Source organism: Arabidopsis lyrata, assembly GCF_000004255.2.
Source record: "Arabidopsis lyrata subsp. lyrata unplaced genomic scaffold ARALYscaffold_5, whole genome shotgun sequence".
NCBI classification, from domain to species: domain Eukaryota; kingdom Viridiplantae; phylum Streptophyta; class Magnoliopsida; order Brassicales; family Brassicaceae; genus Arabidopsis; species Arabidopsis lyrata.
In genome coordinates this window covers 2265110-2293028 of record NW_003302551.1, presented here as the reverse complement: position 1 = coordinate 2293028, position 27919 = coordinate 2265110, and the positions used below count along the sequence as shown (strand labels likewise).

The 27919-nt window shown below is 34.1% G+C and overlaps 6 protein-coding genes across 7 annotated transcripts; 1 reads left to right on the top strand and 5 right to left on the bottom strand.

Moving 5' to 3' along the window:
* Positions 1-251: 251 nt before the first annotated feature.
* On the top strand, positions 252-5327 carry LOC9311334 (phospholipid-transporting ATPase 10). Its single transcript, XM_002876874.2, has 10 exons — positions 252-936; positions 1224-1673; positions 1776-2671; positions 2749-2859; positions 2948-3224; positions 3319-3407; positions 3509-3827; positions 3922-4146; positions 4240-4431; positions 4513-5327. Exons 1-10 carry the CDS (start codon positions 538-540, stop codon positions 5161-5163), a joined length of 3609 nt encoding a protein of 1202 aa, XP_002876920.1. The 5' UTR covers positions 252-537; the 3' UTR covers positions 5164-5327.
* Positions 5328-7160: 1833 nt separating this feature from the next.
* On the bottom strand, positions 7161-8364 carry LOC9311333 (probable calcium-binding protein CML16). Its single transcript, XM_002875219.2, has one exon. The coding sequence runs from the start codon at positions 7753-7755 to the stop codon at positions 7270-7272; it is 486 nt and encodes a 161-aa protein (XP_002875265.1). The 5' UTR covers positions 7756-8364; the 3' UTR covers positions 7161-7269.
* A 194-nt stretch (positions 8365-8558) lies between these two features.
* On the bottom strand, positions 8559-9474 carry LOC9311332. Its single transcript, XM_021026547.1, has one exon. The coding sequence runs from the start codon at positions 9074-9076 to the stop codon at positions 8597-8599; it is 480 nt and encodes a 159-aa protein (XP_020882206.1). The 5' UTR covers positions 9077-9474; the 3' UTR covers positions 8559-8596.
* A 3510-nt stretch (positions 9475-12984) lies between these two features.
* LOC9311331 lies at positions 12985-14652 on the bottom strand. The gene has a single exon (XM_002875217.2). It carries the CDS (start codon positions 14337-14339, stop codon positions 13068-13070), a length of 1272 nt encoding a protein of 423 aa, XP_002875263.1. The 5' UTR covers positions 14340-14652; the 3' UTR covers positions 12985-13067.
* Positions 14653-20293: 5641 nt separating this feature from the next.
* Positions 20294-23418, bottom strand: LOC9311330 (choline/ethanolaminephosphotransferase 2). Of its 2 annotated transcripts, none has more exons than XM_021026518.1 (16): positions 23088-23418; positions 22719-22906; positions 22599-22608; positions 22458-22508; positions 22300-22377; positions 22000-22199; positions 21823-21917; positions 21675-21743; positions 21501-21570; positions 21329-21392; positions 21190-21230; positions 20917-21001; positions 20768-20830; positions 20631-20689; positions 20433-20558; positions 20294-20343 (listed from the first exon to the last, which is right to left on the bottom strand). In XM_021026518.1, the coding sequence occupies exons 2-16, from the start codon at positions 22853-22855 to the stop codon at positions 20322-20324; spliced, it is 1170 nt and encodes a 389-aa protein (XP_020882177.1). In that variant the 5' UTR covers positions 22856-22906; positions 23088-23418; the 3' UTR covers positions 20294-20321. The 2 variants fall into 2 exon arrangements, with proteins under 2 accessions (XP_020882177.1, XP_020882176.1); XM_021026517.1 differs by having other exon boundaries at positions 23214-23418.
* A 1582-nt stretch (positions 23419-25000) lies between these two features.
* Positions 25001-27640, bottom strand: LOC9311329 (thioredoxin domain-containing protein 9 homolog). The gene is made up of 4 exons (XM_002875215.2): positions 27498-27640; positions 27135-27410; positions 25444-25602; positions 25001-25360 (listed from the first exon to the last, which is right to left on the bottom strand). Exons 1-4 carry the CDS (start codon positions 27516-27518, stop codon positions 25184-25186), a joined length of 633 nt encoding a protein of 210 aa, XP_002875261.1. The 5' UTR covers positions 27519-27640; the 3' UTR covers positions 25001-25183.
* Positions 27641-27919: the final 279 nt, after the last annotated feature.

Sequence of the window (27919 nt, the reverse complement as noted above, 5' to 3'; positions counted from 1 at the left end):
AAAAAAAGACCAACTAAATTACCCTATTCTAAAAAAAAAAAAAAAAAAAAAAAAAAAAAAAAAAATTACCCTATTCTAGAACTAGAAGCAATCTCTTTCATCTACGTGTATAAGTCATTTGGAAAATTCGATTGATGATTATTCCCCCCGGCAAATAAAGAAACCCGCGTACATTTTTTTGATATTTTCGAAGCAAACAATACTCATGAAAGTTGAAACCTCCATCAAAAAGACTTTAACAAAAAGTCAAGAAACGAGCCAAAAGTATTAAGATTCAAAGTCGTTGTTCAAAGTTGGGTCTCTGTTTAAAAAATCTTCTTGGCTTCACACATTTTTAAAAAGCTAAATAAAAAGACTCCATCTTCCATATTTGTTCCTTAATTCATATCTTAAGATTCATCATTTTCTAACATTCTTTAATTCATTAACCAAGTGTGTTCTCCAAGTATTTTATAGATTTAAAAAACCCAAAAATATTTCTTTGTTTTTCTTCAAATTCTTTAAAATTTTCAGACAAAGAACTAAACTAAAAAAGCTATGGCTGGTCCAAGTCGGAGAAGAAGAAGATTACATCTAAGCAAGATCTATTCCTACACTTGTGGTAAATCAAGTTTCCAAGAAGATCACTCTAATATAGGAGGACCCGGTTTCTCTCGTGTCGTTTATTGTAACGAACCGGGTTCTCCGGCAGCTGAACGCCGGAATTACCCCGGAAATTACGTCCGGTCAACAAAATACACCCTTGCTTCTTTCTTCCCTAAATCTCTCTTCGAGCAGTTTCGTCGTGTCGCTAACTTTTACTTTCTTGTCACCGGAATCTTATCGTTGACTGATCTCTCTCCTTATGGAGCCGTTAGTGCTCTCTTGCCTCTTGCTCTCGTCATCTCCGCCACAATGGTTAAAGAAGGTATCGAAGATTGGCGCCGGAAACAACAGGTCCGATCTTTAAAACCTAATCTTTAGTTACACTTTAAAAATTCTCCGATCTTGAAAATTAAAAATACAATCTTTAGTTAAAAAAAAAATTCATTTCTTTGAACGGAGAAATTAAAAAAAGTCTAAAGTCAAGATTTTAGGTACAAAATAAAGTCTCGATTTTTATCAATGTTGAATTAAAACTTTTATAAAGTATGGATCTTTAATTTTTGTTAAAAAAAAACAATTATTAAACCCTAGAATCAAAATTCAGTTTTTAAACTATTTTGGGAAACTTTTTTTTTCAGGATATTGAGGTGAATAACAGAAAAGTGAAAGTACACGACGGAAATGGAATATTCCGGCAAGAAGAATGGAGGAATCTAAGAGTTGGTGATATCGTGAGAGTCGAAAAAGACGAGTTTTTTCCGGCGGATCTTTTGCTATTGTCATCAAGCTACGAAGATTCGATTTGTTATGTAGAGACTATGAATCTTGACGGAGAAACGAATCTGAAAGTGAAACAAGGACTTGAAGCAACTTCGTTATTGTTAAATCAAGATTCTGATTTTAAAGATTTTAGTGCCGTTGTTAGATGTGAAGATCCAAATGTGAATCTTTATGTGTTCGTTGGTACTTTGGCTCTTGAAGAAGAGAGATTTCCATTGTCGATTCAACAGATTCTTCTTCGTGATTCTAAGCTTAGAAACACAGAGTATGTGTATGGAGCTGTCGTTTTCACCGGACATGACACAAAGGTACACACTCTGTTCTGTTCTGTTCTGTTTCACTCTGCTCTGTACACACTCTGTTCTGTTCTGTTCTGTTCTCACTCTGTTTTTTTATTGAATTGTAAATAGGTGATACAGAATTCAACTGATCCACCATCAAAGAGAAGTAGGATCGAGAGGAAAATGGACAAGATTATTTACTTAATGTTTGGTATTGTCTTTCTAATGTCATTCGTTGGATCAATCATCTTTGGAGTTGAAACAAGAGAGGATAAAGTCAAGAACGGAAGAACAGAGAGATGGTATTTGAAGCCAGATGAAGCAGATATCTTCTTTGATCCAGAAAGAGCTCCAGTGGCTGCAATTCTCCACTTCTTCACTGCTACAATGTTATATAGTTACTTCATCCCGATTTCGCTGTATGTTTCGATTGAGATTGTTAAAGTTCTTCAGAGCATTTTCATCAACAGAGACATTCATATGTACTACGAAGAAACGGATAAACCTGCGCAGGCAAGGACTTCGAATTTGAATGAAGAGCTCGGTATGGTTGATACGATTCTTTCCGATAAAACCGGGACTTTGACTTGCAATTCAATGGAGTTTATCAAATGTTCTATCGCGGGTACAGCTTATGGACGCGGTATAACTGAGGTTGAGAGAGCTATGGCTGTGAGAAGCGGTGGTTCGCCTTTGGTTAACGAAGATTTGGATGTTGTTGTGGATCGGTCTGCTCCTAAGGTTAAAGGGTTTAACTTTGAGGATGAAAGGATTATGAATGGGAATTGGGTGAGGCAGCCTGAGGCTGCCGTGTTGCAGAAGTTTTTCAGATTGCTTGCTGTGTGTCATACGGCAATACCTGAGACCGATGAAGAGTCCGGGAATGTTTCTTATGAAGCTGAGTCTCCCGATGAAGCTGCGTTTGTCGTTGCAGCTCGAGAGTTCGGTTTCGAGTTCTTTAACCGGACACAAAATGGGATCTCTTTTCGAGAATTGGACCTTGTATCAGGAGAAAAAGTCGAAAGGTTCGTTTTTTAGCCTTCTTTCAATCTGATGTAGTCTCTGTGATTCCCGGAGCTCAAAACGTCCTCTGTTCTTGCAGGGTTTATAAGTTACTAAACGTTCTTGAGTTCAATAGCACAAGGAAGAGAATGTCGGTTATTGTAAGAGACGATGATGGGAAGCTCTTGCTGTTGTCTAAAGGAGCTGATAAGTAAGCGAAATGAGACATTAAAACACATTTTCTTAGACCTTTTGGTTCATTATAAAATCTAACTTTGAGTTTTGTGTGCTCTTTTTAGTGTGATGTTTGAAAGACTTGCAAAGAACGGTCGTCAATTCGAGGCAAAAACCCAAGAACATGTAAACCAATATGCAGATGCAGGTCTAAGGACTCTCATACTTGCATACCGTGAGGTTGATGAGAATGAGTACATAGAGTTCAACAAGAATTTCAATGAAGCTAAGGCTTCAGTGAGCGAGGATCGTGAAGCTTTAATAGACGAAATCACGGATAGGATGGAACGCGATCTCATTCTCCTTGGTGCTACTGCTGTTGAGGACAAACTTCAGAATGGGGTATGACTTTAATGAAAGACTATATAAAGCTACAAGTGTTTTGACAGTTTAAGGTTTTTTGGAAGTAACGGTTTTTAATTGATCGGTGTTTCAGGTCCCGGAATGTATTGACAAACTTGCTCAAGCTGGAATTAAGATTTGGGTTCTAACTGGAGACAAAATGGAAACAGCTATCAATATTGGGTATTGAATCTTGAATCTTTTTCTTATGTCTGAAAACATTAATGTTCTTGTTTTTGTGTGTGTGTTTTCTTGGTTACTGACTTCAAAAATTTCTCTTGCAGATTTGCTTCTAGTTTACTAAGACAAGAGATGAAGCAGATCATCATCAATCTTGAGACACCTCATATCAAATCTCTAGAGAAATCTGGAGGCAAAGATGAAATCGAACTGGCGTCAAGGGAAAGCGTTGTGATGCAACTACAAGAAGGAAAGGCCTTACTCGCTGCATCAGGCGCGAGCTCTGAAGCATTTGCTTTGATCATTGATGGGAAATCGCTAACCTACGCCCTCGAGGACGAAATCAAGAAAACGTTTCTTGATCTTGCCACTGGTTGTGCCTCTGTGATTTGCTGTAGATCATCACCTAAACAGAAAGCATTGGTACAATCTTTAAATCTTGATGATATTTTTGTGTTTTGTTTCCAGTTTCTAATGTTTTGATTCTAACAAAAGAGGTTTATTTTTGGGTTTCTAGGTTACGCGACTAGTTAAGTCTGGAACTGGAAAAACAACTTTAGCAATTGGCGATGGAGCGAATGATGTAGGGATGCTTCAAGAAGCAGACATTGGTGTAGGAATAAGCGGTGTTGAAGGAATGCAAGCAGTGATGTCTAGCGATATCGCCATTGCTCAATTCCGATATCTAGAGCGTTTATTGTTAGTCCATGGCCATTGGTGTTACAGCAGAATCGCATCCATGGTAAAATGACTGAAACTTTTCTCACAAAAACATGTCTTTGATTTCATCATTCATCTCAATCTTTTTCTTACCCGGGTTTTTCGCCTTTTGCAGATATGTTACTTCTTCTACAAGAACATCACCTTCGGAGTCACAGTGTTCTTATATGAAGCATATACTTCCTTCTCTGGACAACCTGCATATAACGACTGGTTTCTTTCTCTTTTCAACGTCTTCTTCTCTTCTCTTCCCGTCATTGCCCTAGGAGTCTTTGATCAAGACGTCTCAGCTCGCTTCTGTTACAAGGTAGGTTTAGGGTTTGAGATTCTTGAAGTCTGTAGGATTCCCTTAAAAAACAGAGTTACTTACCGATATTGTTTCTGGCAGTTTCCATTGCTATACCAAGAAGGTGTGCAGAACATTCTCTTCAGCTGGAAAAGGATTATTGGATGGATGTTCAATGGATTCATAAGCGCTCTCGCCATTTTCTTCCTTTGCAAGGAATCTCTTAAACACCAGCTATTTGACCCAGATGGCAAAACCGCAGGCCGGGAAATCCTCGGTGGAACAATGTACACTTGCGTCGTGTGGGTCGTCAATCTCCAAATGGCTTTATCAATAAGTTACTTCACTTGGGTCCAACACATTGTGATTTGGGGATCAATAGCCTTTTGGTACATCTTCCTCATGATCTATGGAGCTATGGCTCCAAGTTTCTCTACCGATGCTTACATGGTCTTCCTCGAAGCCCTAGCTCCGGCTCCTTCCTACTGGCTCACAACTTTATTCGTGATGATCTTCGCTTTGATCCCTTACTTCGTCTACAAGTCAGTGCAAATGAGGTTTTTCCCTAAATACCATCAAATGATTCAGTGGATTCGGTACGAGGGTCACTCTAATGATCCTGAGTTCGTTGAGATGGTGAGGCAGAGGTCGATTAGGCCCACCACCGTCGGATACACCGCGAGAAGAGCCGCTAGTGTACGGCGCTCCGCGAGGTTTCACGATCAGATCTATAAGGATCTTGTCGGTATCTAAAGAGTATAGAATTGTTTCTCTGTAAATATATATACGTATCTCTCTAACTTGGAGATTAGGGTTTCTTTCATTGAGATTCCTTGCCACAGAAGGCATCTGTAATTTTATCATTTACACGGAAATATAATGTACATAAATTTTTTAGCTAGATTCATGTATTTTTATTTTTGTTGTATTTAGAATTGATCGATTATTAGAAAAATAAATTTCATTTGATGATGATGGTAAAATACTAAAATGAAAACAATTAAAAATAACGGAAACAAATTCTCAGAAAAAATAATATATATACAGTATACTTTTACCTGCTAAGTACAAAATTAAATCTAGAGCCTTAATTGTTTTCTAATTATATTTTTATGAATTTTTACCTGTTTATTCAAAAATACTGTATGGAAGTAAAATCCCATGTGTCCACTGTCAAGTCCAACGTATTTAGACCACACAAAAAAGATAAGACAGCAAATATTGGAATTTTCAAACTTCAGACAAAGACAGAAAGAGAAGGATCCTGTGAGGTTCGATGAGATGATAATTTAAGATACTTTTTCCATCATTGTTATGTTTGATTAACACTTTTATCACTAAACTATCTATTTCGTATTATTTTTGTCAACGATTTCAATTATTTAAACTGTTTCGACCATCATCATATATAGTTCAATACTTCACCATTGCAAATTTGCAATTTGCAACTGGCTCACCCATATAAATTTTATCTTTTTAATCCAAATGATTTAGCACATATACATTTTGAAAATTTATTAACAACAACAAATATTAACGTACAAAAACTTTTATCTGACGAATGATCTTTGTAAGCTCTGCTTTTAGAGTATTCATTAGACTCAAGAGATTTTCAAACTCATAGTATAGTTTATGAGACTAATGTTGTGGTCATAAATTAAGTATTGTTTCCTCTATATATCTATACTAGTATAATCGCAGCACTTTTTGTGACGGGTGGGTAAAAAAGCTTTCGGATATATCGGATATCCGACCCATTTTAAAAATTCCTTCACCAAAAATTTGTTGGGTCGGGTTATATTTAACCCAACTCATACACCGGATATTTCATATTTAATAATTTAGATTTTTAGAAGATTTGATTAAGATTTATAATTATGATTCTCCTATCATCTTTGTTTGATTTGTTTTTAACTGTTTTGAATCATCATATAATACATAAAGTAAAAAAAAAATCAATTTTTTTTCTGCATATACTGTGATTCGAAATTTTAAAAACGGACATATATTATCCAATTGACGAAAATGTGTGTTCAACGTTCTACATCGATTAAAATATTTAGACAATGATTCAGAATCATATCATAAATAAGAACATTAATAAAATAAATGAGTTTTTTGGCGGGATGGGTTTGGCGGGACGGGTTTTTGAATCAACAATAATAAAAAGATTAAAATATCATTAATCCGCCGCTTCAATACGGATTTAGTCCTTATTTTTTTTAATACAAATCACAGGACGGGTTAAGAAATTACGAAACGGGTTATATTTCGGAAATGATTTATATGGCGGACGAATTTGAATCAATATTTATATACCGCTTTAATACGGGTTAAATCCTCAGTTTATTAATAATTATCTCGTGGACTCGTGGTATACCACTACTTAATAACAATTGTAAACTATAATATAAATAAATATGTTATAAGGTGATACAATTTACAAAATATTTTTATACTAACTTTAAAATTAAATCATCCCGCGGTGTACCGCAGGTTAAAATCTAGTATATATATATATATATATATATATATATATATATATATATATATATATATATATATATATATATATATATATATATATAAGCTACTTAACTACTAGATTACTTTAACTTTGCGAAATTAAATTTAGGTGTTTAATCTAAAAATGTTGAATCTTGCTAATATATACTTTCAAAGTTCGTCAAAAGCCAATCTTGATATGACATTTTAAATCGTTTAGTTATTAGTACCAAGTAATTTTTTTACGTCACACGAACGAATCATAAATAGATTAATGAAAGATTAGCACATTGTTAATTGCACAAGTTGCATGACAGGAAAAAAAAGATTAATTAAAACAACACATAGAATTAATCAAGAAGCGGTTAATCCAAGAAAATCAGCAGCGGATTTAGCCATAATATGAGAAAACTCATTAAAACTAATAACACCGTCACCGTTAGAATCAGCTTCCCTCATCATTTCCGTTAATTCACGGTAAGTCAACGGATGTCCCATTTTAGCCATTGACCCAGCAAGTTCCGCCGCCGTGATTGAACCGTTACCGTCACGATCAAACGAACGGAAAACCTCCATTAACTGTTCTTGATTAATCAAAACCTCTTCGTTAATATCCGGCAATATCGCGACGACGAGCTCGTCGAACTCGATGGATCCGTTACCGTTACGGTCGATTTGGTTGAGAAGAAGAGAGATTTGATCGCCGCGAGGTTTGATTCCGAGAGAACGGAGGAGAGCGGCGAGTTCGAGCTGTGTTAAGCTTCCGTCGTTGTCCATGTCGAAGCGAGCGAAGATGTCTTTGAGTTGTTTGATTTGATCGGTTGGTTTTGTTGACGCCATTGATGGAGGAAGAAGAAGGAAGAGATTTTTTTATTTTAGGGTTTTTTTTTGAAAGTTTGGAGATGAATAGTTTCTTAAAGTCGAAGAAACCGCGTTTTTGGAGACGAAGTTGAAAATATTATTTGAAATAGTAAATTAAAAATTTAATTACATTATCTATAGATATATAGATTGGTGGTACTATTTCAATTATTGATAAGATATTAATATGTGGAGACAAATTAAAGAGGGATTGACGGTGAAATCATTAAATTGGAAATTGGGTAGGAAGCACATCACACAGCTACATTCTTGTCTTATAATTATATTATTTATTTGAATATTCAAATGGACCGTTACCAATTGTTTTATTTGATAGTTTAATGTTTTAATTTACACAGGGTATTATTTGAGAAAATTCTTTTAGTGATGTGAAAAATCAATAAAAGTAGTAAATCTAACTAAACCTACTAAATTTTTTGTTGTAATATATATCTCTAACATTTATAAAAATAGTTGAAGTAGGGTTTCTTAATCATTTATTTACCATATAATAATTTAATTACCGTTCATTCTTCACCGTCCACATTAAACTTATAAAAAAATTGTACAGTTGTGCTTTAAATATTTGGAATTTAAAATTTTCAACACCATTTGGCACTCAAAATTCATTATGGTATTTAATTTTGTATGAGGTGGATATTAAAAGAGCATGGAATTGTCAATTATATGAATTTTTCTTAAAGCATATCATTTGTTAAAAATATTTTGGCCGGGTATAATATGGATTTCTTAAATTTGGAACAAGAAAAAAAAAAAAAAAAAAAAGCCTAGTGGATATGTATTTTTATGTCCATTAATTTCAACATAATTTATGTGAAGTTGTGAATATATAATCCAAGGAGTAGAAATTTTCTTCAATTATCTCATAACGACTTACAAATCTTAGGTCAAAGTTGTCATTAACACAACTTGACATTGACGAAGAATTTTGAACCCTCTCTTGTCCCCAGAAGCTTCCAAACAAAAACTCACCATTCTTTGAAAACTCCTCTAAAGCTTGTTCAACTTCTTCAATACACCCAAAACCTTCCATCTCCATACTCATCATAGACTCTTTTCTCCATTCCAAATCAACCTCGGTATTTTCTCGACATTCACAACAAAGCCCCATGCTTTTTATTCCTCGATTTATCCCCCATTTTGTGTAACACTTTCTTGTGTTCTTGACAAGCTTTTGAGGAAGTCCAAGGAAGATGAAGATCGCCATCTGGAGAACAAGACAGTTGCAACAACACGATACAACGACGCAATCAGCTGCAAATGTGTTAAGATCTTCCATGGAATCTTGAAAGAGAGAGTCGAATAAGAAATAGAAAGATAATAGAAGATATTAAAGAACAAACTAAATCCTAACATATCTTAGTAATTTGGGATATTTGGTTTGAAGGAACTCCTTTGTTCTTTGCTTCTATAAGGAAGACATTGGGAAAAGGCTAATCAAACAAGCAAATATAATAAATGAAGTTATATGGAGTACTATATTAGATAATATAATGTGTGAACAGAATTTGTGAGATTACGATAATCGTGGCTAATTTTCCTTGAATAACACTCTACATTAAATTAGCCATTCGATCATGATATTCTTTTTGGTAGGGTATGGACGAAAAAAAATGATTTTTGATACAATTATTTTTAAAAAAAACATTTCTTAAATGATCATGTGATTACAAATCTTTTTGGAGATTAGCAATTGAAATAAAATATGAAAAAGTTCATATTAATTGATAGAATAGATGTGAATCCTATAAAGATATGACGTAATTCAAAACTCTTTGTGGAAAGCTGTCCATTGTGTACACGCTAAGTATCTTTTTATAAACATAAAAGCATAGGCTATGTGAATCGGAACATGAAGATAGGATGACACATTTATACGTTTGGCAATAATATGCATTGACCTTTCTTTAAAAAGACCATGCCTAAGTATGGCGAAGATTAAAAAATAATAACAACAAAAAAAAAACAATTATTACCAAGATGAAAATATATAGAAACAAATTGGCAAGTAAGAAAAACAAAAAACGTTTTCAAAAAATATACGCTTTGCCTTGTGAAATTTTGGAAATGCTTAAAGCAAATATCCAATCAAGTAAGCCCTAAACATGAAAAAAAAAAAGTTATGAAAAAAACTAAAAAGTTCTTTTTTTTTTTCGTCTAAAGGATTTTATTGATAGAATGCGATTGAGTTATACAAAGCCGACAAGGAACGAAATCCTTTCGGAGACAAAGCCGGCGGGTACATAGAAACCCCCAGAAAACTTAAGGCCAAAAGAGGCGGACAAACATACCAAAGCCCAAACGAGAGAAACTTAAGCCCAAACGAGAGAAATTACAATCTATGGAAAAAGGTGGAACCGCTAATAGCTTAGTCTCAATTAAGCCCAAACATGAGAACGGCGAGAAACAGAAATCGAATCGAGAAACCTGACAGAGAATTTGACGAAGGAAGGTGAACGCACTTGCTCAACTCTTTTAGTCCAAGATCACACGACTAACTAAACTGAGAGGATCCTGCTGAACCGCGAAACGGAGACGACCAAACCAACCTTCTAACAAAACCGGAGGAAACCCAATCAAGTGGGTGAACTGAACACTCCGCGATTTGTAAGATGAGGAAACCGAATGAAAACTCAGCCCAAAGACACCATGGAAAGGCAAAGCAGAGACAAACCACCAGCAAAATCCAAGACACATTCCGCAAAAAACAAGTCAACCGGGCTAACAACCCAATCAGAGAAAAAGAGGCCACAAAAGACCTTAAAATATAGATGAAGCAGGAGAGACGAGAGGGTTACCGAGCCACCGAGAACAGAGTCGCTGTCCCTCTGATCTAGAGAAAGAAAAAGGACCTCGCCTTCGAAGCTCAAAACAAAGAAACACTTGACCAAAGACAAGACGAGAAACCACGGCTGTAGCGAGAATGGCGACTCCATCAACACCAACGACCCTGAGATAATCATAATATCTTTTTTTTTTTTTGACATCTTTGGATCGATAAGGCCCGATCCATAGCCAATCCCTACTACGCGGGGTAACGCGACTTAGTGGAGTCGAACTCCGGTGGAGAAGGCGGAGATAATCATAATATCTAAATAATCATAATATCTCATATTTTAATCTTAACGAGTTAAAAATAAAGATATAGAAATTCATATAGTATATTACTATATTATATGTTTCCTATTGAAGTGCTTTTTAGTAGCAAAACATTATGGATTTCGAAAGGCCAAAAATTAATGAAGAGGAGATAGGCTTCTTCAAGGCCCGAAAAAGTTTATCAATAGCAGCCCACTAGATCACCATTACTTACTCCCATAGAGATAGATATACAAATGAATTCTTAGGGCCTGACTGGTTTAAACGCAGCGATTACGGTTGCGGTTGCGGGAGTTTGCGGAAGCGGGTGGTTGCGATTTCAAATGTTACCAAGCGTTTTGAACGACTGGTTTAGCGTTTGAAAATGGGTGCGTTTGAGGGAATTTTATGACTGGTAAACCAGCGGGTGCGGTAGCAGTTAAATAAAAAATGACCAAGATAAATAAAAAATATTACAAAAAAATAAAATAAAAAGACCAATATATTTTTATGATAATATTAGAAAAATTGAACATGATTCTGGTTTTTGTTTGAATAAATAAAGTACAATATATTTATTCAAAAATAAAGAAATTTTGTAACAAGATAGTACTTTATGCATCTGGTTTAACACCAAAAATTGCATCAAGTAATGGGACAAACTGTAAATAACGTTGAATTCAATCAAAAAGCAAGTGAGTCTCTATTCGAGAAAACAAATCGAAACATATATTCAATCAAAAAGCAAAGCAATACGTAATGAAAAGAAAAAAACGATGCCATGAAAAATATTCAAAAAGTTACACATGAGGTGATGAATGAATAAAAGGATATATGATACTTACGTTTGGTTCTTGATTTTCATCAGTTTGGGTGGAAGACATTGAGAGAATAGGGATTCAGAATATTATTAGGGTTTCTGATGAGAACGTGATACAAAGATGAAGATATATATATGATTGATATATATTATAATAATTATAAGTAAACGTTTGATTTTTTAAAAAAAATCCAACCGCTACCGTCCACAGCCGCAAACGCTTGCGGGAATGAGCTTTTGAAATTCAGTGATTTCGAGCGATTAGAAGCGGTACGGAGCGGTTTCTATGATTGGTACCAACCGCTAACAACCGCAACCGACCGCTAGCAACCGCTAGGAGGGTGCTAGCAGGAGAACCAATCAAGCCCTTAGTAAAAACTGTTGTTCTTTGTAAGTCAATTTGGATGCCTTTTAGGCTTTTATCAATATATGTGGTTCGTTTTGTTAAATTCAAAAACTATCTTTCATGTGAATTTGGATGCAAATTGATTTAATCACTAGTATGTACAATTCTCTTACAAGAGTTTTATTACTTTTCTTTTGCTGCTATATCAATCTTTTTTTTGTTAAATATTGATGCAATATATTTAAATGTAGCAAGAGAACTCTTGAAACAAGTCCACTAGTGAATCAAATTGAAGCAGAGATAAAGAAAGCCCGAAAGCCCAAAAGCCCGTTCAGAAGACTAAAAAACATGTTGCATGAGATCAGTTGTTGCGCGAGGATTGTTGTGGGATCGGAAGGAAGAAATCGGTTCCTGATGTCTTTTTTTTTACCAACGAAATTAAATTCTATTGATCAAATTGTGAAGTTACATAGTCAGTCTGTGTAATACATTTGTTAACCAAGACGGAAAAAATACAGAATTTGTTAAACATGAGGTTGATGAACAAAACTAAATAGCAACTCATTAGGCAGACTAATAGTGAAACTCAATCCACATAAATCGAACCGATCCAAAACCCACAAAATTATATCCAAAAAACTAAATAAAACTTTAATACATTGTATAAAACAATAGTAATATTTTTCTACGAAAGAACTAAAACCGAGCCGAAAATGAAAAATATTGTATACAATCAAAACAAAAAAAAAAAACCATATCAAATTATTAATTTTGCTTTGAAAACTAAAACTATGTGTCTTAAACCATAAATCTAAAAAACCGAATAATCCGAACGAAAACGAACCGAAATTCGTCAAAACTTGGAATCTAATGGTTGGATATATATATTGAAAAAACAAAATGATATATGGAAAAAAAAAAAAAAAAAAAACTAAGATTGACATCGGATCACACAAAACCAGCTCCATGTTTCATTATTGGATCCAATAAAAATGGTCACATATTCCTTCATAATTCATAAATTCATCATGAATCTCTATTATGATGATGAAGTTGATGTTGATGATGTCCAAATATCCATTTCCATCCTTTGAAACTCTTTCGACTCTTACGCAACTCTCCTCCATCTTTCCGACAAGATCCTCCTCCTCCTCCGTGTTCCAAAACGCCGTCGTTTACATCTCCTCCTCCACCAGAAGAATCAAACTTAAGATCAATGAAACCTGGCTCTTCTCCTCCGGTGAAGTAACTACTCTCTTTCATTGACATTACCCTTCTCGTAAAATTCATCGCCGCCGAATCACTTTTCCTCGCTGCTTCGTAATTACTACTCCTCCGTGGATGATTCTCCGCCGTCACCGGATTGTTTCCTCTTCGAGTATTATACTCTGTTTCACTAAAATTACTCCTCCGTGTAGGATACTCTGTTTCACTGAAATTACTCTTCCTCGCCTCGAAACCACTTCTTCGCGGCGGCTCCGATTCACTGAAATTACTTTTCCGATTCTCCGTCGTCGTCTCACTGAAATTACTCTTCCTCCCACCTTCGAAATTACTCTTCCGATGTTCCGTCGTCTCGCTGAAGTTACTCTTCCTTCCTTCGAAGTTACTCTTCCGAGGATACTCTGTTTCACATAACCCTAATCCGCCATTAACACTTGAGCTTCTCGCGGCGGAGAAAGCTCCGGAATACGACGAACCATCTTCTTCCGATCCGAGACAATACAAATCTTTACCTCGAAAACTACAAAGCGATCTTGATCTCGAAACTCCAAGCTTCTTCACATCATTGTTATAATCCAAAACCCATGAATCGTTGCTATTGTTCTTCTCAAAATCTCTCTCCTTTTTAAGATTAATCTTCCTGAAAAACCTACCGATTCTCGAGAATCTATAATTCTTCGTTCTCTTATTAATCTCAACACAACTGCTACTACTTCTCTTGAACACCACCACTTCCTCTGTTTTCCTCTGTTTTGTCTCTTTCCTCTGTTTCGTTGTCTCTTCGTCGATGAGAGAAGAGATCCGAACAACGTTTTCTCCGGCGGCGGCGTCTACGGCAGCGTTGGAGGTTCGATTAGGAGAGATATCGGAGCACGAGCAAGAAGAGAGACGCTGCTCACCGCATTCGGAGCAGACGAGGTTGACTAATCTGTCGTTGAGACAGTACGGACAAATTCCGACGCCGGAGGAAACAGATGGATGTTTCCGGCAAGAGAATTCCGACGGAGTGCTGTAATATAACGAAACGTCGTCGTTTCTTCGTTCCGTTGCTGTTCTCTTTCCTTTTTCTTTCATTGGCAAAAGCAAAATCAAGAAACAGAGCACTTCACCAAAAACAAATCAAGAAACAGAGCAATACAGAGAAAAGTTTCCAAATTTGGGATTTTTTGTTTGTTTTGGTTTTTTGAAGATCCAGAGAATTGGAGATGACGATCGGATCTTAAATTCTGGTTTCTTTAAAACTTTTTCTTTATCTCGGATTTTGATAGATGAGAGGATTTTTGAAAGAGTGAGAAAGTGTAGTGACGCTTAGCTATAGGCTTCAAGAGAGTGTTTGCTTTAGCTTTACGTTTTCTTTTTCTTTTTAATTTTTATTTTTATTTTTCTTCTCCTTTTCATTTGCCCCACCAATTTAGTTCAAAATTTATTTCATTTTAAAATGACTGATTTTATTACTTTTATTATTGTTTATTATGTCAATTATTTCCATGATTATTGACATCATATCCTCAAATTTGGGCAAATTTTACGGTTAAAATAAAATATGGAAAATTGATAGGGAGAATCAGCATTTGATTGAGAGAATCGAGAGAGGTAATTAGCATGGGGATTATGAAGTAATTAGGAAAATCAGATTGAGGAGATTCTTTAGGAAACGAATGAATTAATTTGTAAAAAAAAAGTTAGGGAAAGAAAAGTAAAAGAAAAAGTGTATGATCAAGAAAGCACCTTAAGATTGTTTTTTCTTTTTGTGTTTTTTGAATTTGGTAAAGCCGAGGACATAATTTTAAATATCAAACTCAAGTTTATAGTAGTATAAGTTTTGGAATAGAGAATTATGATTATACTGTAGTTTTTAAGTTATAGTCTCTTGTGTAGGAATCAATAACTAAGTTTCCATGTTTACAAAGCGATTAATTTGAACGGTGTGTGTTTTTTTTTTTGTAGTATGTATTTATAGAATTCAATGTTCGGGATTCAATTTACGGTATCAATAAATAAGACAAAAAAGGTCACAAAATTACTACTAGTAAACTACAAAGAATATTGTTTTGTTTTAATTTTAAGATAAAGGTAGAGCTATATGATTTAGACAGAATGGCATTTTCTATAATAAGTCGGTTCTAGTCATTTTGTATGGCTGATTGTATACGAACATGCACGTCAATGTTTTAAAATGTCCAAGCATACATGAAAACAAAAACATTCTTTCACAAATAGAAAAAAAATGAAAAATATTATAAAAGGGAAAAACTTAGAAAGAAAAAGAAGAGAGCGACAGTAAAATTAACAACAAAAATGCATAAAAAGAGGAAATATATGTGGAGACGAATGAACTCATGCGTTTGCCGTTTGTGCTTTTAGAAGCCTGTATTAATTTCTTAATTAAGTCTATATCATCCATAATTAAAGACATACAAATATACAGGGCCGGCGTTAAGGGGGTGCAAGAGGAGCAAATGTACCGGGCCCAATATTTTTTTTGTGTAAGAAAAAATGATAATTTTTAAGATTTTAAGATAATTTTAGTATGAAAAAAACCCAAATATATATTTTTAGTATGGAAAAGACCAATTTTAAAGAATTTTTTAATATGAAAAAGGGCCAATTTTTAAGTTTTATACGAGGACTCTAAATTAATTGAGCCGGCCCTGCAAATAGACATGCAAATACTTTATAAAATACTATATATATATATATATATATATAAACATGCAATTAAGTATGTGATTTGATATCTTAACCTTTTTATTCTGTTTGTCGTGAAATCCTGTTTTTATTCTAAATTGTTTAATATAGATATAAAAATTTTTTTAACCAAATTAATTGTTAAATTAGTGATACGATAAACTTTATCGGTACTGCTAAATTTTATCACTTTTGTGATTATTAATTATTGAAACAGTAAACTTTATCTTGCTACAGTACTGGTTACCTATTAAGATCTAATCATACTAATTTTGTTAGATTGATTTTGTTTTTCTATCTATGAATAAACGAAATAAGTTGTATCAAGAGTTTTGAGAAATAGACAGGATATGACTAGTTTCGTAGGATCTATTTGATTTTTCTTCTTCTTCTTATCATAGTCTGTTTAATGATTAAAATTGTGCATGCTTTGTCCTTTTCAGTTCTACAATTTAATGTTTTCATTGTATAACATTTTTCGCTAACATTATCTATACTTTTAATCCTATGCTAATAATTCTTGGTAAATAGAAAACCCTTTTACCAAAAAAAAAAATAATAATTCTTGGTAAATATATGAATATATCTTGTGATAGTGTGTATTTTCCGATCTGAAAATATAGTCTAAATATATGAACAGTTGAACACTAGAGTCAAATCAAACTCATTCCTTGTGTTACGTGTTACAATAAATACTAGAATCATAGTATAAAAAATATAAAACCAGCAAAATAAGTTTGACTTTCGTAAAAATTTAATTAATTACCAATCATCTATTGAAAGCATAACATATAACCCGAGGCATGCTATGGCCCAAGAGGCCAAGAACATCATTTTTCTATTTTAGGTTGATTTTGGTTACACACTTTTTTTTTTTCATACATGTGTCGTGTATGATTTTGATTCTACAATTCACAAAATATAAATAAATAAATACCTGAAGTGGAAACGAGAAATTTTCGAGAATGTTGTTGTGTTATGGGACATGGACTCATGCCTTTAATGTTTAACGTGACTACGCAAAATATTTTGTCCATTGTTTTTAATGTTTTGAAATTATTATATTTATACTACAAGTCTACAACGATCGGATCTAGAGCGAGATCCGCCCAGGTTTGGGTTCCTCTTACCGGTTCAAGTGGTTTACTTGACATCTCCGGCCACTGCGATTTCAACGGTCTCTGCTTGTTGGGCTGAGGTTTCACCGTTCTGCTTCTCATGGTATCCCAAGGTTTATCTTATGAAGACTCTTAATCATCAAGTGAGGCAAGTTGATCGAAAGCTTTTTAGGTTGCGGTCTGTTCTTTTGTTGTCAACCTGATAGTTTTTGCGATCTCGGATTGTTCGGGTAAAAAATTATTGCTTTTCTGTGTAAAATTTCTAAGCTTTTCTAGATCTGTTTTAGTTTTATGTTTGTTTCCCCGTTGTTTGGGGCTTAGTTTCTGGGGGTTAAAGTCCCGCCGGCTTAGTTTTCCGGGGGTTAGAGTCCCGCCGGTGATAGTATTCCACCATGTATCCCAACTTTGTATTTCTCCTTTGGTTCTATTTCATGAATTATTCAGACGAAAAAAAAAAAAATACTACAAGTCTACAAACTCTCATTCAACATTTTGTCCTAACTCTCATTCAACATTTTGTCCTAACGAGCAATCTTATTTTAAAAATTCTACTCCCTCCGTTTCGTTTTAGTTGTCGTTTAAGGTTTTTTTACATAAATTAAGAAAGCATTAAATTTTCTATTTTACTCTTTATTAATATATTTTATAAAAAATTTCATTGGCCAAAACATTAAAACTGTAGGGATAAAACTAGAATTTTCACCAAACATTTGTATTGAAAACCTAAAACGACAACTATTATGAAACAAAATTTAAATCCTAAAACGACAACTAAACTGAAACGGAGGGAGTATAAAATTGTAGAATCATCAATTAAATATATTTTAACTAAAACTGTAAAAAGCATAATTTTGCTGTTTCTTTTTTACCAATTGTATAATTATAAAGAAACAGCAAAATTACATGATAAAACAGTAACATAGTGTTGGTTGATAAAAAAATAAGACTTACATGATAAATTAAATAATTAAGTAATTTTACTATTTTAGGACATACTGTCAATCAGAACATATTTCATAAACTTAACCATAGCGTCAGCTGAGAATAAACTAAATCATAATAATATCCAAATAATCAAACGTAGAGGTTTACTGTTTGAAAAGTTTACTCAGAATATCTTTTTTTTTTAGTTTCGATTGAAAAGTTTACTCCAAATATATACTATTTTTTTTGCAGAGTACGAGATTATTTTTGTGGTAAAAAACCTGAAATTTTATGAACATCAAATGATTAATTTGAGTTTCGATTTAGATTTTGTTTCAGTTAAATATATCTTAAAAGAAAATTGGCCAATTTTTTAGATATAAAGATATATAAATTTTTTTTGATACATCTTTTAAAATAGAAGAGGAATATGGGTGGGTAAAAAAGGTGAGATAATGCAAAAGTCAGCACGCCCTAGGCAGCATGCTTGAGCAATAGACATCATTTGAGACATGTCAATGTTCTAAGGTATGTTTTGTCTCTTTAAAAAATTCTCTTCAATTCTTTTTACATACACAATAAAGAAAACAAATTTGATTATTTTTATCTGCGTATCTATGTGTTAAATATAATCATTGTGTTGTATTGTTCCGTTGCTCATTTAATTATATTGTTTGTGTTTCATGATTGGATTATTCATTCCTAAAGAGACAAGATCTTGCTTTTCTCATTTACTTAATTTTAATTAATCTTTTCTACACATTTTACATTTGGCACTCCAGTGTCGGTCCGGTTTGGGTATTTCTAAACCGGTTGGAAAATCAGCCACACCTTATATGGGTTTGCGATCCAATAGTGTCATTTGTTTTTTTTTTTTTTTTTTTTTTTTTTTTTTTTTGTTATGAGCAGTAAGAATTTGAGATTCATGAAATAAAGCTATTTTAAAAAGCCAAAAAAATATTGGAGTTTAAAATCCAAGAAATCACAAGTCCCGCGGCCAAGGCAAACCATTGTTATGAAGATCGATCATCGAGATTAAATCGGTTCAATCCATTTCGAAAGAAGGTGCATCTCTCATTTCCCGCAAGCCAAAAGCTTGGAGTGGAGAACTGAGAAGCATCAGAGGGATCATTTCAATATCAGCTGGTGATCAATGATCACTAATTGAGCCTTCCATGTTACACACCATTCGAGGCCCAAACGTATCAATTATAAGAATGATACTCCCTCCGTTTCGTTTTACTTGTCGTTTTAGAGTTAAAATTTTGTTTCATAATAGTTGTCGTTTTAGGTTTTCGATGCAAATGTTTGGTGAAAATTCCAATTTTATCCCCACTGTTTTAATGTTTCGGCCAATGAATTTTTTTATAAAATATATTAATAAAGAGTAAAACAGAAAATTTAATGCTTTTCTTAATTTGTGTGAGAAAACCTTAAACGACAACTAAAACGAAACGGATGGAGTATATCATATCAGGTAACCAAATAGAAGTTCCATATATTTTTCCAGTTACACCCTCATCAAAACATGTAAATAGAGTCTATACTCAATCTCTTCTACTTTGAATATTTATTTTTGTTCAGGGCAAAGTAAGAGAGGTACATAATTCCATATCTTTAATGTCAACCAAACCATGTGATCACAAAAGATGAAATCTTGCTATTTTTAACCACAAGTATTATGTTGATGTCATGCCACGGAACTTGTTATTTTTAACCATTTTCAATCTCTAGTATTGAAGCAACAATAATGCTCGAGTCCGAAATTGAACCTCTTTCCCATGTAAGCTCTCAAATTCCGGAGTGGAAATCATCTTTTTCGAACTAGTTTAATAATATATAAAGTTTTTGCCATAACATGCTTTTTTTTTTTTGTGCCCAATGTAGTAACATGCAATACAATAAATACAAATGATAATTCAGATGGCAAAAAAAAATGCAATCACAATAACGAAGTTCATCAAATAATCTAGAAAAATCCCATATTGTTTTCTTAGAAACGTTACAAAAAAAGGTCTACATGAATTACCCTATTTTGACCAAACAAGAAAAACAAACAAAAATAAAAAACATTAATGAGTATACATCCAAAATCATATCGATCAATCGTTTTTAATTCCAGTAACAAAATATTCAGATTCGTGTTGGGATTTGCAATTTTCCTCCCTGAAACAACATAAGAAAATGTTAAGAGCAAATCAACAAATAAATAAACACAAGAAGTTCTTGAGATCATAGAAGAAGAGAGCTAAAACCTAAAACAGCATACCTTAAGATTTGTTTTTTTTTTTTTAAATGATAAAAATTTCAATCACATTGTTCTTCTTCAAGCTTCTTTACGAGTAATCCTGGTGAAAAAAAGATTAAACTTGTCAGATTTTCGTAAACATAAACAATAAAATGGTAAGAAGAAAGAGTATCTTAATCTTATTTTAACCTGAAGCAGTAGATTCCAAGTGCAGTTGTGATCTCATGAATGACTGAAGTTGCAAAATGCGCATATAGTGACAATGTGAATACACAATAACCAAGAAGAACCCAAAACTCGTCCACAAGAGGAACCCTGCGAAGAGATTTATCAATTCTGATGAAAACAACAAAGCAAAAACCGGTAAACGAAAGAAAATAAACATACCCGTCATTGAGTCTAGCGGTTAGAGCATTTGCTAGTGCAAAGGGAAGGTAAAGCAATGACTGTGCAAGAGAGAAGGTTAGTGAGAATTATGAAGAAAACATTTTGATCGAGCGAGAAGAAAGTTATTGGATTTTTACCATACACATGTTTGTTTTTAATCCTTTTGGTTCGTCACATAAGTGAGCTAGAATCATTCTTCCCTGCAATCATAACCCATGACTAAATGATTCAGCTTTTCTATTCAATGTTTAACGATGAATTCCGATTTTAAAACCAAATTGCTTACCACAAGGAATCCAAATGCAAGACCAGTTCCCAGTACAACTAAGTGAGGGTAGTTTCTTATGAGATCAACTGGAGACAAGTAATCCCTGATTAAGACAAGAATACCGATAAGTCTCAATGTGTACATGAGAGCAAGTCAAAGAACAAAATAGAGAAAGACATACCAAATCAAAAGTGTAAATGAGAGCAAGTCATAAAACAAAATAGAAAAAGACATACCAAATCCAAAGTGTAAATGAGAGCAAGTCATAAAACAAAATAGAAAAAGACATACCAAATCAAAACTCCTGCAATTAACGTGACTAAGGGATATAGCTGAATACAGAAAACATATTGGCATTACATATGGAAGTTAAGAAAAGAAATCGAAATATAAGTAATTAAATAAGAATTTGGTTTCAGGAGACTATTACCATAGCTAATGCTAGAAGCATGCTTCCTTTTCTTGACTGTACAACTTTGTAAACATTAGACGTGCTGTAGAATAAAGCAGTGTGCGTATGAGCAGAGCAATTCATAGAAAAAGTTACCAATTTTCTCAGCTCGAAAAGAGACCATAACACCGATTAATTGTCAAAAACTCACTTGATTGCAAGGGTTGGTATAACAGCGAAGAAAATCATCGTGAATAGTATTATTCTGGACATTTGCATCTCTGAAAAGAACCGAGAAAAGTTCCAATGGCGTTAAATAAACTTCTAAGGAGAAAACAAACTAGGGGAAACCAACAAAAAACACACAAGGTTTGTAGAATTTTACCGTTCAAAAACGGAACCCAACTAAACAAAGGAATCGACTTCCCCAACGGCTGAGCCCACCACTCGGCACCTTGAGATTGAAAAAAAAGTATAAAAGATTAGAAAAGAATTGTTAGTGATAGAGATTTTCTGAGATTGTTGAAGCTTACCAACAATGGCTGTGAAGAAATGGCCACAGTAGATAAGTGCAAGACCTTCTGTAGGACCATTGACTACCGGAAGAGTAAGCGTATTGGTAAAATAGCTAAACACAAAAGAGTAAGAAAGCAAAGTATTAGAATTTCGCAACGATAAAACAGAGTTAACCTTGAAATAAAAACACTTACTGTTCCCATGTTGCTCCAAAAAATGGAACAGCTGAAATAACCCAAAACCAGAAAGTATCTCTTCCACACATAGCAGTGCTCCCATATGCCATTGTTTCTAACGCACAACCAAGAGCATCGCAACCATGGTCAAAAAGCTCTCCTAGTGGGCTAGATGAATTTGTTCTTCGTGCTTGCTTCCCATCAACCGCATCAAATGTCTACAATGCACTCGTCAGTGCTCCAAATATGTCAGCACAAAAGATTACATGACCCTTAACAAACAGATGAAATTAGGATGCTAAAGAAAAAGGAGCAGACCTGATACAAAAATAGAAGTAAGCCGTGTGCGAAATGGACCCATCGAGGAGGAGGAGAATCCAACTTAGGTGAGTATATCTAAAGAAAGTTTGAAGAAAATCCATATGAGCAAAGCAACAAGAAGCTTCAAAGAATTATGAAAATCAAACCAAACTCACATAGCCTAACAGAGCAGATGTGAGAAGAAACATGAACCCCATAAGTGTTATCTACAAAACAAAACACACACAACCCGTAAGAGTTTATCGCCTTTGTTATACAACATTCGAGTTTAAATGCGAAACAGAATTCACTTATACCATGTTGGGTCTGGACATGGATCATCTCAAAGGGAACACATGAAAAGGAAAAGGAAAACGTTAGTCCAATCTTTCATCAAACCAGGAAACTAGGAGATCAAAGTAAAGGAAGATACTTACGGCATCCAAAGAGGGAAGATTTTGACAAAACGGTTCCAAAAAGGTTGGAGAACATATTTGGCAAGATAAGAATGATCAACACCACTGTATTTGTGTTTCTTAAGAGCAGCTACACCATGAGCTCCTATGTAACCCATTTTTTTGTAAATACAAGTCCTAAATCCAAATTGGGTCTCTCTCAAATCAACCTGTTCAAAGATCAAAAACAACAAACAAACCAAGAATTTCATTAAAGGTTCGATCTTTTGTTCAAAGACGATGACTTTTCAAATACCCTAAAGAAATAAACACAAAATCTACATGACCCATCTGAAAAAAGACACGATTTTTTTGCAAAAAATGAAATTGCTTTCAAATTCAACAACATACACGAACTTGGAGAAACCATTAGAGGCGTATAATGAAACTGTGTTTGATCGTAGATTGCAGTAAATGAGGAGAAGATTCGATCTAAGACTCTGAAGAGCAAAGAGGTTAGAGAAGAAGAGAACTTACGACGCTTCGGCGAGATGCTACAAAGCTGAAGACGACGTCGAGGAGGGTAAGAATCAGAGAAGAATCAGCGATGTGTAAAGAGAAGAGAGAGAGAGAGCTATGGATTATTGTTGCTTACGAGTCTCTCTCTTCTTCTTCTCTGCCCTAATAGAGGCGAAGCGGGACGAGAGTGGAAAGGAGTGCTTTGCGTATCTGTAACGATCTGTTTTTCAAGATTATTGAGATTAAGTAAAAAGCATTAGTTTGATGAGATTTCGATTTCCGTTAAAAATAATACTCCTATCTATAAAATATAAAATATAAAATATAATTTAGGTTTGTCTGATTACACTTAAAAACGGATCCGGTTTCAATATTTTAGATTAAAAACGAATCGTTTATAGATAAATTTTGAGGTTTAAATATTTTTTGTGTTATCTAAAACGTCTCAATAAAAATTAAGATGTAAGTATATTCTTTTGTCCACTCCTATTATAGGATTCGATTTTTTTGGCTATAAATTAGATTGATTGAGTTCAGAATTATTTTATTTATAAAATGGGTTTGTTGTACATAGCTTCAGATTACATGGAGTAATTTCCGTTGTTGAAGATTACAAGAATTTGAATTTTGCTTATCTTCTCTTTACGTTGTCAACGTTATGTGTATTTGGACTTTGAAGTAGTAAGTGTATTAAGAGACTTTTAGAGTAATTAATTTTGTTATTTTGGTCCGTTCGAGTACGTGTCATACGCGATGGAGATTGGAAGAAACCACAAAACACGAGAATGCGTGCAAAATTAAATAAAATGCATACCATACCAACTTTGATGTAATTAAGACGTTGATTATTTAAATATAAATAAAATTAATATTGCCTATTCAATCTTTTTATTACTACAACAAAGAGAGACAGGCTGTTCTATAGTTTAACTTTTCTACATTTGAAAAGTTAAAAGAATCATATTCTTCTTTCTTCTATTTAATTTATGTTTTTGGCTTCAATTTTCTCAAGGAATATGGCATCTACAATTTATATTTGTAGACAAAATCAAAGTTGCTATCTTTTATGATGTCCACAAATTTTACTTTTATAAGTATTGTATACATGACCCATCCATGACTTATATTTAAAAAATCTTTTGGTGTAAAATTTTATTAGTAGTATGTGGAATTCGTATGTATTTGTGACATTATTGCAGTTTGATCGAAATCGGGATATATGTTTGTATATTTTTAAATATCGATGAAACCAAGAAGTTTCGCCATCATTAATTTGGATTCTTGTCGAATAATTTAGTCGTAGTAGACTAGTAGTAGCTTGCATCGATAAGAATATTAATAAATTTGTTATTGGATTATAAGTTTAATATTACTATTGTTTAACCAAGTTGAGCAAAATGATCACGTGTCCTATATAATTGTTTTCCTAAATTTAAGAGATCTAATGCAACCATTAGTGATTCTTTACTATATTAGTGAGTGTGATTCGTCCTTTAGAGAAACACTCTTTAAGAACAAACTCAAAAGCCTCTGGTTGCAATGGAGGGGTTGTACTTAAGTGTGTAAACAAACACACTTTGTAAGAGGTTGTAGGCTTGTAGCGGTTAAGTGAAGGAAATGGACCTAAAGAGGAAAGGCTAGAAGTCGGCGACAAGCGTGGTTTTGCCGTAGGATTACTCTCTTTCCATGTGGTATGACCGTGTGTGTGCTCAAGATACATAGATTAGTACTTGCTAGCTAGGTTAATTGTGTGAGTTTTGTCCAAGTATATAAGGACATATAAGTGAGAACAAGAAAGGTTGCGGTTTTGACATTTGAACTCGTAAATTGATCCATATAAAACATCAATTTAGTATTTTAGATACCGCATGATCCTCAATCTAACGACCAACATCCATTTTAGATCACCAAAACGATGAATTACTACTTAGTATTACAAATAACAACAAGATACAAACGAACGAACCTTTGTTGAAAAGACATAGGATTTATTCGGAGTCAGAATCTGAACGAGCACTCTGCCTCACGTTCCTTCTGACTTGTGGTGTAGACTTTGGTTTAAGAGATGATTCTCCCTCGTAATGGATCACTTGCGCTCTGGCTATTCTCTCTTCCAGATCCTCTGTGCTGAAATCATCTTTCCCTCCCAGCTCATTGAACCCAACCTATCAATAACAAAAACATTGAATCATATTCCAAAGATGAGATTAAAAAGATGTGTCTTGTTTAAGCATTATTATTATCATACCACATAATCATCCACTTTAGTATTCTTAATGAGGGCAAGGGTGGGAAGAACAACAATCTTAAGCCTCTCAGCCAAGAATGGACTTTTCTCAGCTTGGATCTTCACGAAACGTGTCTCAATGTGTTGCTTTGCCAATATACTCATGTGTTTATCCATCACCTGCACAAAGATTTTTCCGTTTATAAACATCAATCATCCCAAAAAAAACATGGCAGCGATCATCTTCATAGAGACAAGTAATACACAAGACTGTAACAAACTCAGAGATCACAGGAAAGATCAGGCAATGTAAACAAATCCACAAGGTATATGCAGAGAGATTTCCGTTAACCTTAAGCTAAAACAGGTCTAGTGGCTATGGAGAAGAAGCACCATGTCTGTCCTAAAATCTCTTACCAAGACCAGAACAATCAAACCAAAAAGTAATAACTTTTTGAAGAAAGGCTAAAACCAGCAGCAAAAAATCGTGACACTCGAATGAAACACGACAGCAATAATCTTCATAGAGAATAATACACAAGAGCATTGCTCCTATATCACTTCCAAAGGTCTAAGAAACTCAGAAATCACAGGTAAGAATCAGACAATGCAAAAAAATCCACAAAGTATACACTTGAACCTTATGATAAAAGGGGTCTAGTGGCTTAGTGGCTATGCACAGGAAGAACCATTTTTGGTTCTGTGCCTAACATATCTTATCAAGATCATTGCTATAACTTATCAAGAGCATTGTTAGTTATTATTACATAACTTCCAAGCTCTAAGATCACACGAAAAATCAGGCATTGACAACGCCACAAGGCATATATAAACTTGATCTTATGCTAAATCCGGTCTATTAGCTATGGAGATTGGAGAAGAAGCACCATTTTTGGTTCTGTTCCTAACATCTCTTTACGAAAACCAGAAACAATCAAACCAACAAGTGACAAACTTTTCGAAGCCCAGCCAGCAAAAGATTTCCAGCATTGTTAGTTATTAATCACTAGCAAGCTCAAAAGATTCTCAGAGATCACAGGGAAGAATCAGGCAATATAAAGAAATCCACAAGGCATATAAAAACTTAAATCTTACGCTAAAACAGGCCAAGTGGCTATGGAGAAGAAGCACCATTTTTGAAGAAACAAATTTCTGTACCTAAGATCTCATTACAAAAACCAGAAACAATCAAACCAACAAGTGACAAACTTTTTAAATCCCAGCAGCAAAAATCTCCAGCATTGTTAGAATGTTAGTTATTAATCACTTGCAAGCTCTAAGAAACTCAAAGATCACTGGGAAGTATCAGCAGACAAATCCACAAGGTATGAACTTGAATCTTATGCTAAAACAGGTCTAGTGACTACAGAGAAGAAGCACCATATTTAGAGAAACAAATTATGTCCCTAACATCTCTTTTCGAAAACCAGAGACAATCAACCCAACAAAGTGACAAACTTTTCAAACCCCATCAGCAAAAAACCACCAACATTGTTACTTACTAATCCCTCACAAGCTCTAAAGAAACTCAGAGATCACAGGGAAGAATAATCAAGCAATGCACACAAATCCACAAACTTAAACCTTAAATACTAAAACAAGTCTAGTAACTATGAACAAAGAAGCACACATTTCTAAATCTCTTAATCAAAGATCAAACACAAAACCCAAAAACCAAAAACAATCAAACCAAATAAATGTAGAAGCATTACTTTACAAGGCCAATTCTCACGGTAGAAGTGACAAACAACGCGTTCACTAGCTTTAACAACGGAGAAGAAATCTTTCTCAGAATGAATCTCAGAGTATTCACCATGTCCAAGACTCATCCAACGTTTCTTCTTCTCCGCCATTTTCTTCATCTGCTTCAATCTCCTCTCTCTCAAAACTTCCAAATCGTCTTCGTCAAGCTTCTCCAAAGACGCAATCTCGTCGTCTAGCTTATCCTCCATAGCTTTCGCTACCGTTAGAACTTGTTTCTCAATAATCTTCATTCATCATCACAAAAAAAAAATCAAAAAGTTACAGAAGAATCATTAATCGAGAAAAATCCAAAATTTGGAACGAATTTGTACCTCTTGAATTGGATTCGCCATTGTTACAAAAACTTCTTCTCGTGAATTGCAGATTTCAGATTCGAATTGTTGATGATGATGGTGATGACGACGATGAGAAGAAGCAAAAAGATAGATCTCTCTTTCGTTTTTTTTTAGGTTAATTTTATTCTTTTCTTATAATTTTAAAAATAAATTCGAATTTCAAAATATGTTAAAAGACTCTGTGTGAGACAGAGTCTCAGCTGTCGAAGGCTTCAAGTAAAGTCTCTTTAATTGGATAACCGTTAAGGTCCGGTTCATTTAGAACCGGTTTTATCTAGCCGTATCCATTCGGTTTCTCTTGAGGATTTCTCTTCATCTTCTTTCTTCATTTCTTCATTGTTCTTGTTGTAATTCAAAGTACAAGTTTAACTTTTTGTATTATAATCAAATCAAATGTT